This window comes from Gambusia affinis, linkage group LG02, assembly GCF_019740435.1.
Source record: "Gambusia affinis linkage group LG02, SWU_Gaff_1.0, whole genome shotgun sequence".
Classification (NCBI taxonomy): Eukaryota; Metazoa; Chordata; class Actinopteri; order Cyprinodontiformes; family Poeciliidae; genus Gambusia; species Gambusia affinis.
Window position 1 is genome coordinate 15815232 of NC_057869.1, and position 11609 is coordinate 15826840.

General features: G+C 39.2%; 2 protein-coding genes across 6 annotated transcripts in view; one reads left to right on the top strand and one right to left on the bottom strand.

Annotated features, from left to right (window-relative positions):
* Window positions 1-6256, top strand: part of phlpp2 (PH domain and leucine rich repeat protein phosphatase 2) — a 40786-nt gene extending 34530 nt beyond the window's left edge. For all 3 annotated transcript variants that reach the window (XM_044138891.1, XM_044138904.1, XM_044138895.1), the window contains one exon: window positions 65-6256. In XM_044138891.1, coding sequence (XP_043994826.1) covers window positions 65-1321 — 1257 coding nt within the window. In that variant the 3' untranslated portion in view covers window positions 1322-6256. The remainder of the gene's footprint in view (window positions 1-64) is intronic.
* Window positions 6257-7088: 832 nt separating this feature from the next.
* marveld3 (MARVEL domain containing 3) lies at window positions 7089-10578 on the bottom strand. 3 transcript variants are annotated; one of them, XM_044138937.1, is made up of 4 exons: window positions 10185-10578; window positions 8667-8924; window positions 8482-8573; window positions 7089-8066 (listed from the first exon to the last, which is right to left on the bottom strand). In XM_044138937.1, the coding sequence occupies exons 2-4, from the start codon at window positions 8909-8911 to the stop codon at window positions 7456-7458; spliced, it is 948 nt and encodes a 315-aa protein (XP_043994872.1). In that variant the 5' UTR covers window positions 8912-8924; window positions 10185-10578; the 3' UTR covers window positions 7089-7455. The 3 variants fall into 3 exon arrangements, with proteins under 3 accessions (XP_043994872.1, XP_043994852.1, XP_043994862.1); XM_044138917.1 differs by having other exon boundaries at window positions 7118-8066; window positions 10108-10194; XM_044138927.1 differs by lacking the exon at window positions 10185-10578 and adding an exon at window positions 9658-10094 and having other exon boundaries at window positions 7118-8066.
* Between the last annotated feature and the right edge of the window lie 1031 nt (window positions 10579-11609).

Sequence of the window (11609 nt, forward strand, 5' to 3'; positions counted from 1 at the left end):
ATAGACGTAGATTCCATATTTAAAGCTGTGACGCAGTGCTTCTTTGGCACTATCTCTTTTCTAGGATAACAAAGTGAGTGGAGTGACGTGCTGCTCTCGCTTGTTGGGCTGTTCATATCTGTCTCCCTGGGTGCTTCCAAAGCCCTGGGTGCACACTGAGCCGCTCTGTGCCAAGGATGAGTTCCTGATCCTGGGGAACCGGGCCCTTTTTGAGCGAGTGTCCTATCAGGAGGCTGTGTACACCGTGCAGGCCGTGCGGGATCCACATGCGGCTGCCAAGAAACTGTGCTCCCTTGCCCAGAGCTATGGCTGCAAGGACAACATCGGAGCCGTGGTGGTGTCACTGCATGTTGGTGAGGACAGCTGCACTTGTGAGACCCCAGTGTTGAACGATGAACTGCGGGGTCCAACCCCGGCCCCTATGCCTGTCTCCGTGACTCCATGCCCCAGTGATCCAGGAAACATCTCGTCTAGCAGTGGTATTGGTACCGAGTTCAGCAGTGAGACGTCAGCCTCGGAGGTGGGCAGTGAGGCAGGGTCCACCGCTTCGGATGAGCACCCATCGTCTGGCCCTGCGTCTCGCCCAGAGAGGCGCTGCAGCCTCCACCCTGCTCCTGCACTCTGTGGGATGATGGTACCAGGTCCAGCTCCAACGAGAACTCACCCCGGCGTTTTCCAGCGCCAGCCCTCCAGTGCTACTTTCTCAAGCAACCAGTCTGACAACGGCTTGGACAGCGATGATGAAGCTCCAGTTGACGGCGTCATCACTAATGGTAGCAAGTTAGAGGTGGAGGTAGACATTCACTGCTGTGCTTTCCAGCTCCGGCCAGGGGCCCCTGAGAGCCCGAAGGAGCTGAATCTTGAAAATCGCAATGGTAAAATGCGCAGACAGAACAGCGTGGTGGTTTCTGCTACAAACGGTTGTCTGTTGGCTGTATGTGGTAGAGAGAATGGAGACCTCAAGAAGTCACCTTCCACATCCAGCCTGTTCGGTAAGAAACTGTCCAATGGTTCTGTGGTGGCCCTGGAAGACAGTCATAATATCATTGAGGTTGCCCTGGAGGCGCCTAAGAAAAAATCTGGCTACTTCACTGCCCCGGCTCAGCAGGACCCAGAGGACCAGCTAATTGTGCCTCCTGGTCTTGAACAGGAGGTCAGAGAGCAGCTGAAAGGCCAGAGCCTTCATGTCTCGGGCATCTCCACACCACCAACACCCACCTGTGTAAAAGATCCACTGTGGGATCAACCACACCCGCCCTTAGTTCCAGGGTCGGGCCTCGCTGCCGTCCTGCAGCAGGAAGTCTATGATACCGCCCTCTAGGACGCTGAGACAGCCATTTGGCTTCAGTTTGGATTGTGCCATTCTTGAGATGTGGGACTATCTCCTACAGCTGGTTTAGTTGCAAGAAGTTGCCATTTGAAAACATTTTGAAAAGACAGAAAAGCCTTTTAAAAACTGATACTGTGCCATTAAAGAGAGATAAGCAGAATATGCTCTGAGTATCCACCACAATAGGGCTGAACAAGGTTTCCACACGTCCAATACGTCAACAGCATTTCCCTTTACTTGGAAAGTAAAGCAATCTGATGGATGCAGAAAAGATTGTGGTCGGTCTCCCCACCCGGAACCCAAAGGTGTCTCAGGTCTTGCAGAGATTGATTCGTGCTGAAGCTTGAAAAAGTGCCTAATACGGACAACACATCAGAGAGCTCAACGCATCCAGGTTAAGAGTTGGGATGAGAGTTTGTTTTAGCTATAGTCAGACAGGACACTGTCTTTGCGTACACTCGATGTCCCTGGACACCTTTCTACGGCCATTGAAGCTTGGCCCATCGTTGTCTTTATTTAGCTCAGAAAAATATGTTGAAAACTTGAGTTTTTATCCCATAATCCCATATTCAGCCTAAATAAAGTCAAGCTTTGCTCAACCCCAAACAACTTTCAACTACGTTCAAATATTTTTAAGTGGACGTCTTTTCACCATTAACTTCTGAGTTCGTGATGTCTAAACAGAAGATGATGCTATAGTTTCCACGTCTCTTCAGTGAAAATTGTCTAGTGGGGAACTAGACAATTTTAGTTGTCTAGTTCCCCAGAGAGGAGACACGACTCTCCTTTCTCAGTGGCTTACACAAAGAGAACTAGGGTTAATCTCTTTACCCAAATGGTACATTTAAAAGGATATTAGTGTTGTATTTTGTTTGATTTTTAAAGAGAGAAGTCTCATTCCTGACCCAAAGGTCACATGTCAACTTAAAAAAAAAAAGAACTGAAAGGACTTAAGATACCATCAACATGTAAAGACAAGAATAACTGCCTTTATGTTGTCCAAATTATTAATTTGGGTTTTATTTTATTGAATGTTACAAACTGGATCGATCATTGTAGAAAACACTCAACAACCACTGAGGGATGAGCTTTGAGTGCACTGCAGACCTGTTATGAGCCATTTGACATTGAAGATATTCAGCGTTAGTGGGCTGAAGGGGAAGTGGCAGTGGAATAATCAGTGAAGATGAATCCCCATAATAGCCTCATTTCAGAGAAGAAGAGTAAATATTTTGAGTTCAGGCGTTTTGAACACATTTTGATTAATCAATTTCAGTCAGTGCAAGTATAAAATCATGTTTAATCTATCTTCTTATTTGAAATCTCTTTTTATGTGTAGACAGATTATCCTTATTTATTAACATTTAAGGCTGCTGACAGTAGTTATGTTATACAGCGATGCTATGAACAGACTTGTCATCTACTTGTCATTTTCTCACATTTACTCCATGCATTAATTTTTTTCCTCTATTGTTCTGCTTGTTCTGTCAAATGTTGGACTTAGAAGCCGCTTTGCCAAACTGTGGTTAGAGAAAATGGGATTTGTCAGGGCAAGCTGACGGTTTCACTGGCAAGAAATCTGTCATAGCTGAAAGGGAAACTTATAACTCAGTCACTTGACTTTACCTGAACAACACGGAAATTAATCAGAACAAATATCTTTGGTAAACAAAATTTGAACAATGTTCAAACTACTACAAAGTATTCATTCCAAGCTTTCAGAAAGTTTTTAAGATACACATACATTTATGTGCTGTATTGTGTTTTTAATCATTGGTTAATGCTTCTTTAGATGTCAACAAGCACAATAGAAAAATATGAGCTTAAACATATACGCAAACATATTTGACACAAGAAGGACTTTCTTAGTAAGTAAGTCACTCAGAATATATAATCATTTCTTCCCCTTTTCAAAGCTTTAGCATCACGTTATATGATAATTTAGTGTACACAGAGCCCTCAGCAATTATTGGCACACTATCTCTAGTGGTAAGTGATAAATGGCCTTTTATCGATTCCAGAGGACCCTAAGTACTGACTTCACGCTACGTTCAGTAGTAGCCTAACTTCAAAATATTATTACTTAAGAAGTAAAAGATTGCTAGTTAAAACTAGTAACTCTGTAATCTACTTGGAAAAAAAGCTACACATAGATTTAATAAGTCTCAATTAGGTAATTGCCGGGGTTCCCAGTAAGTGTCGCCCTGGCAGTTTTGCATAAAGCAATTATTTCGTACAGGATTTGACTCCACAGGATAGACTCACTAAGCTAGAGGTTGGATTTCTCCGTTTTCTGTTTGATATTACGCTGGTGGAATAAAAGATTTTTATTTATGATGATATTTACCTTCAGTGCCAGTAAATCCTGAGGTTGCTGTACCCATGGGGATAGACTATAGTTGTATTTATGATACCTAAATTATTAGGGGAAACTCAGTATCCTACTGCCCTAGAAACCTCCCTTTATCCAGCTCCGAATGCCTCCAACTTGTTCAGCTGGACGTCTGTGATAAGATGTAGTCCAATGTTTGCTGTTGTCGTTTATTATTATGTTAGTTTTACAATTTTCCTTCTACTTTCATCCTAATTTCAATAGTTTTGGAATTTCACATGTGTTTTTACCTGGAACTATAACGTTTTTGCCTTGAAGCTCCTCTAAGTAGTCTTTAAAAGGAGAAGTCCTTTGAGTTGTCCATCTCTATTCTGTTTTTCTAAGAATCGTCTTTAAAGGCCAGCACATACTATAAAAAATCTGACATATTTGTTTCTTTTGCATATGTAGGAAAAAAAAAAGTTCTTACCAGATGCTATTTCAAGGACAAACTACAAGAACATCTGTCCTGGGGTGAATATTGTTTTCTGTTTTTGCAGAGCATGTGTGGGCCTCAGTTTCTTGCTTGCCAAGTTGTTGTACCTTCAACTAAAGTAATTCTGTTATGAGCACTTTGTACAAAAAAGAAAAAAGAATGAAATCTGCTGTCACATGTGTTTAATTTGATGTTCAGTAGTTTTAACAACAGGTTCCTCAGTCACACACATTTCTTGTAAAGGAAACCACTGACAGTAAAGTGGAAGGCAGCTGAAAGAGATATCACTAAACAAAAGGTAGTTTTTTTTGTACTTGTCACAACATTTATTTATAGAGCTTGTTTGTGTCTGTTTCCTTGCAATCATGCATCATTTTTATGCTGTCTTTAACTTATTTTTATCATTTACACAAATCAGACTGAACATATTCTGTTGCTTATATTAATGGCTAGGACTTGATCAAAAATATTGTTCTTATTTGTTTTCTCTATATCAAAATCTCCCTAAAAATGATACAAAAAATTAGTAAAGCTTCAAATTGTATCATGCATATTATCAAAGCCTTTGAATTATTTTTCTAAAGTAACAAAAGTACAGATTTTACCTACAAAGCACTTTGCTAAAGCTAATAATGAATTCTTGTCACTTTATCGACCTGTGTCTGAGATGCCAAACACGTGGGACTCTGTGGTTCTGATGTCCACGATATGCTCAATGCGTCTGGCCCGAAGTCAGCCAGACATTCACAGACACTGCAGACATTCTGAGACAGATTATGATTGTGCGAGTCAACAGAGGAGAGCTTGAACTTTCCCAGAGGTTTCACAAAATGGTGTGCTCTTTTGAGTTCTCTTGTAAAATATGCAACATGTCAAGTGTAAATATAAATGTGATGAGAGCGTCACTTTACCGCCCGAAACCACATAAATCCTGTCACTTCAAATGTCTTAATATTGAGTGCTGTGTGTATGTATGATGTAGTCGGGGTTGTGTTTCTATGTTTCACTCAGCATTTCTTGTGTGTCTGTCGCGTCCATTTGACCTGCTGTCTTTGTGCTTTGTTGCCAGTCCAAAATGAATATGACATCCCTCTGTAATGTTCTCCAAACTAACGAAATCCATTTTCGACATCATTTGACCCTCTTAAACTGTTGCTGTCTCCTGTATGACGCCATATTAACCTCAGCTGCATTTTTTTCCAGCTTCAAGTATGTCTTATTTTTGATGAGGCAGTCATTGTGCACTGAAATCTGCCTGGAACTGGATGCACAGAAACAGGAAGAAGGAGGTGTGAAGAATGTGCTTTGGTTCAAAAGAAAACACTTAGCACAATACTCTTTAAACATTTTAAAGAAGAGGGAATTCACGTTAAAGCAAACTAAATTGTTTTTCTCGTGATTCATTTATTAACTTTGGAGTAGTTCTTCCTCTTTGCACATCTAAACAAGCTTGCGGAAGTATCTGTGTTTCTGTGTAGTGTGAAGTGCATGCATGCCTGTGTGACCAATGGTTTGACTGTAACTGTGTGAACTGTGAACGAAACCGATCAGAGGCGCTCCAACTGTATAACACGTGACCAAAGTAGCCACTGTCTAATGTCATGTTTCCTTTCTGCAGATTTTTTTGTTTTTTAATTCTTTATTTATTTTTTTCTCGATGCCAAGAAGCTTGATGTTTATTTTTGTACTTCATTGTATCATGCAAATTTCTATCCCCCTCTTGCTACAGAATTGAAAACTATAGAGATTCCTCAGAAAACTGTCACTCATTAGGGCACCATTGAGGGTACTAACTGTAACTGTACTTCATACTGGAAGCATGTGCTAAATACAAGTCAACTGAGAAACATGTATATATAAAATATGGTTTATTTGTATAAAATGAAGCATATCCAATATATTTTTTTCTAGCATGCTGATTGCTGCTAAAATTTATGTTGAGTAATAAATAATAACATTGTTTAGGAATGAAGCTAACAAAGAGCACTTTTGCTGTTTTTCAGAGACTTATGCTCATATGAACCTTCTGTGAAATAAAAGATAATCATTTTTTTTTATTTCAGATGCTGCTATTATTATTTTCAGTTTTTAATGATTTTTTTTTTCCAGTTAACTTTAAGCCAAGTAGCAATAAAACTTTTTACTGTGAATGGTTTTGTCCAGCTTCATTTTAATGACCATGTTTATGATCATTTTTATTTGCTCGGTACACATGGGTCAGTCAAAAATGTCTATTTGAAGACAAATATCAAGTGTCTAAAACATATTTGCTAAAGTAATTTATAATTGATTTAATTGAGTTTAGCACCAAAACACAGCATTTTAGACAAAAAAAATATTTTTTGCTGTACAAACAGTGATTTAGCAGTTTAACCTCACACCTCTAATGTATCTGTTAGCTTAAGTTGAAGGCTCTTGTCCCTACAAGCCACAAGCAATTAGGCTTTAGATTTCTTCATGTTTTTACTGCTTAGGTTCATAATAAAGTAGATGCCACCTACTGGAGAAACTTCGAAATGCACCCTGCAGCCTGGCGAAGATTTAAAGACTCACTATTATAAATGTGCATCAAGTCAAGAAAACGACACATAAAAACTTCTTGTGTAAATATTTTCAAACCACCAGAGTAGCTCGTGCATTGTTAGATTTCAAGATAAAGTTAAAAAGGTTTTATGTCAAAAGAGAACCAATCCTAATAGTTATTAAAAAAAAGAGTATTTTATCAGTTTAGGGTTAGGTTTAACTCTAACCCTGACACATACACATATATACACATAAAACAACATCAAGCTCCAAATCTCAAAGGATATATATATGATCGATTGCTGCATTAGTTTTATTTTTGTCAAATGCTCATTTGTCAGTTGATTCTATTTTACCCCGTTATACTTAGTTGTGGTGGGCAAGATTCTGTCATTTATCCAAATCTCATACAAGAAATAAAGCGATCACAAGATGACTTTTGAATTTATTTCACCAACTCCTCCTCTGTCTAATACATCCCATATTAAGAACAGCAATTTTTTTTTACAAGAGGTTAAATGTTCTATCATACATTTCACAAGTGGAAAGAAAAGTTGTTCTTCAATTACCTCTTTTTACATGCCAAAAAATGAAATTGTATATACTCTCATCCGGCTGTTTATTATGACATTTACAAAAAAAACATAACGCTCAGTACAAAAGTAAAAATAAGAAAAGAGCATCAAGAGTTAAAAAAGTATTCCAACATACATAAAGAAATTTAGTACAGAAAAAGACTTAATAAAAATCCCTTCCAATCTGTTAAACGTTCTCTCTGATGTAAGAAAAGCGTGATTAAAAATAATTGTCCTCATTTGTTCTTTCATTCTTCTGCTCTCGCATTGATTTGAAGGCTCTGACTGCCAGCACCCCACCAAAGATGAAAACAACAATCCCTGCCACTCCAAACAATCCTCCTGCGATATCTGCACCATTAAAGCTGCACTCAAAGCCCTTGTGTCCTTTGCTCTTGTACATCTGCTCCCTCTCCTGACAGATGGGGTTTTGGTAGGTTTCCTGTATTTTAATAAAGTAGAAAACCAACCCAGCGATGTAACCTAAGCCAATCAGAAAATTCACAACAGCTTCCACAAGCAACGCAATGGGCCAGCGGTAGGAGACCCTGAAGACCCCCAGGGCAAACATGACACAGGCATACATCATCAAAATCCCACTGCAGGCCATTGCAAAGACATATGGAGGCCGCTTGAGCTGGTGGAAGAGGCGGTCCAGCTCCTTGACTCTGTCTGCATCAGCTCCAGTGAAGGCGCTGGCGCCTCCAAAGTAATAAGCGTAAATTCCTCCGAGGCTGGCCAGGTCGCGGTAACCCCCGTTGTTGCTGTACGGCACTCCGGCGCAGATTATGAAAAGAAGATTCACAGAGATCTCCATGAGCTGACAGATACCTGAGAGACATGAAACAGAGAGCAGCGAGATAATGGTTTTAACACCGACCTCCGTGTGGCTTCTAAATTTCATACATTTACAGCAAAAATGTCAGATTTCCAGATCTTTTCTCTGATGAAAGATCTTTGTTTCACAGGAAAATTTTACTTCGACTTAGAGAACTCCAAAATTCAATGAAAATCAAATCAGGTTTGATGAAGTTTAGGAGTCTGCATTTAAGAACATTCAGTAAATATTAAATGTAAATATACTGAAAAGTCACAAAGTTAAGCATCACAATAATGGAGGGCAAAACCCCATGGATAAAATGTCACATCTTTCATTACAGATCTGTTTCTACACGGTAATACACAGAAATATTGAACTGTAACAAGCTTGAGCTTCACAGAAGAACCTCAAAGGGAATTTACTTACCTCTAGAGGTTAGGATGTACCTTAAATTGTACAGGGCTTCTCTTTGCTGTTGTTGATAAACCTCATGGTTATACACTGATGTTTCTCTGGGCCTTCAGAGACAACCCCATTTTATTTAGAGATGTAACATGACCTTCATTGCAATGTGAAACAAAAAATATCAAGCCTTCATCAGGTTTTCTTACAGTGTTGAGGGCCTTTCATGAGCAATGTATGCAGCTGACCCCTTATGAAAAGGAGGACTTGCCACGTCTCTTTTTCTGTTCTCTTTGGTTCTTCTGTCACTGCTGAATCGCTCCTCTAAACCTCCTGGGTTTTGGCTGTGTCTCTGGTTATCATACAGAGAGTGCTGTCCCCTGTGTGAGTAATCCCTGCTCCTGTACTCTGCGGACACATCACTCCTCTGATGGTGTCTTCCCCTGTCTGGCATCTCCCTTTACCTGCTGTAGAAGATTATGGACATGAATCCTATTACAGACTCCAATAAACAGAGTGGATGGTTGGCTTGAAGAAGATTACAAGACACAACAAGCAGTAAGGTGGAATATCTACAGTTAAAACCCTGCGACAGACTGCCGGCCTGTCCAGGGTGTACACCGCCTCCCGCCCGAAATGTCTCGCTGGAGATAGGCACCAGCACGCCTCTCGACCCCACAAGTGACAAGGGTGTACAGAAAATGGATGGATGGATGGATCTACAGTTAAAACCAAATGTATAAAATCTTTCACATTTTTCTCACTGTTTCACAATAAGTCTAAATGTTTTCTGGTTCAGGTCAGGTAGGATTACCAAATAAGATTTATTTGCCTAATGCCAGCATAATGAAAAGAGATGTCCCTGGATTTTGTGAAACAAATACGGTAGCATTGACTTTAAACTTTATAATTTGGCTATATCCTTATATGACCTTGATGTCTGGTGGATTGTTGATCTCTTCGTTCTTACAGAAATAAAGAAACTGAGTCAGTGTTGTAGGCCACTTTGCTCACATAGTTCTTTTCAGGTCTACACAGACAAGGTTTTGTGAAAGACATCCCAAAACACTGATTTTGTTGACCTTAATCCACTTTGTAAAGAATTTGCTGACATGTTGGTCATTGGTAATTGTGATGGAACTTTAACTACTTCTCTGATATCCAGAGATGTTGCTTTAATGTAATTTTTCTGACATGTACCTGTTTGTCCTGCAGCAAAATATCTCCACAGGTTGATTTGGCCACCTCCGTACTTCACAAGTGAGATGGCATTGTCAGGCTTGGAACTCTTCCAAACGTGGTCATTACAGTGAAACGCCTAAATTTTACTTTCATCAAAACCACAAAACATGTCCCCAGGTTCAATGCACTTCTCCTTGAGTCCATTTTTTAAACGCAATCTGGCTTTTTATGTTGCTTAGAGTACTGGTATCTTTCTCTATGTCTAATCTGCGGGAAGAAAATCATACTGGACGACTTCAATCAATATGAGGTTAGCAGATAATGATACTGTAATTACAGCTCGTAATGCACAAAAACGCAGGAACAATCCGGTCAGATTAATTAGTTTTTCGTTCTAAAACTGACATGATTGTAGTTTTATCCAGAATCTAAAACATAGCTTGTGTTTTCCCTAAATCCCGTTCTTACCTCAGCTTGTTTTCGTTTAGAGCAAAGCAGCGCAATCCACCTGTAGCAACTTCCTGTTGGAGATCTTCTTCACTCACCTGTTCTGCGTCCACGCCCACTTGATGTGAGATGTCTTTGTGTTAGGTGTGTAACTTCATCTCCACTGACTGAATCATGGGTAGGACTCAGCCAGGGTCAGTGCCTCCACGCGTGAAGCATGAATGCATTCATTTGTTGATCAAGACAGTATCACCAAAACTGTTTTTTCCCCCCATCAAGTTGAATTTTACTAAATAAGGAAATTAGGCCAGAAATGAGTAAAATTACTTTTATTTTCACTGTATCGTATAGATTTTGTTTGAAAACCGCAAGAAGACTTCTGTACAAACTGGGAATGGTGATTAAACTAACTTATTTTTGGTTGAATTAACTTCAAAAGTCCAAAGATTTGCGATTAACGCCACCACCCGGACTCAGAGCACGAGGTCAAGCGTCGTGCTAGTGAGTGTATACACGTTACTCAAAGCACTTCCGCATAGGAAAAGATCCCTTTCAATATAAATGTCACAATGATGTCATGTACTATTTTATTCAAGATTCAAGACCAATTCTTAACAGATTTGTTTGCATATATTTGCATGAGTCAGCACCATAAAACAGCTTGAGTTCTGTGTCTAACTGCGGTGTCCTAAAACGGATAATGTGTTTCACAAATATAGTTTGAGAGAATCATCTTATTAATGATTTGTGGTCCATTCGAAGAGATTTTCTTAGTTTTCCACACTGTCCTGGTGTCCCCTAATTTTTTCTCAGACACATTTATTTCGGCCAAAAGTGACTTGATACATTTGGAATAACACATATATCTTAAATACAAAATTATATGTTTGTATTTAACTTTTGTTTTTTTCCAAATCAATTGGGATACCCATTCACCACCATGATAAAGAAGTTTGTTAACAGTTTATAATATGGGCCATATAGGCAGTTGACCAGGGTGGAAATCGGATGGTTGAGACTTTTTTTTTGTTAGTTTTTTTGTGATTTTTAGAATAGATTAACTACTTTGCTACTGACTTTATAGTCAATTTAATTAAACTGTTTAGGTCCTAGTAAAGACTATTATGTCTATGGTTTTGAAATTAAAAAAAGTTTTCAGGTTCTTTTGGGAAATATTGCAGACTGGGTTTGGGCAACAGCAATGGCATCCTAGGAGTTATTTATTTTAATGGTTGGATGTTGAAATACAACATCCATGAAGAATGTTGTCGACCTATATCACTGGGGTGTGTTTTACTTTTTTGATTTTTGAGGAATTTACTTATCTGAAACCATTTAAAAACTATTATGTGACAAATACCTAAATCAGACTTCAGCTCCACTCTTTTCTTTTGTTTTGGCGAATTTCAGTGACTGTGTTAAATCTCCATGTGCTGTCTCAAATAGTTACTTTAACACTTAAGGTACTGCTTTTCCTATGGATGAAGACAACATTTATACATCTATGAATGACGCATCATATA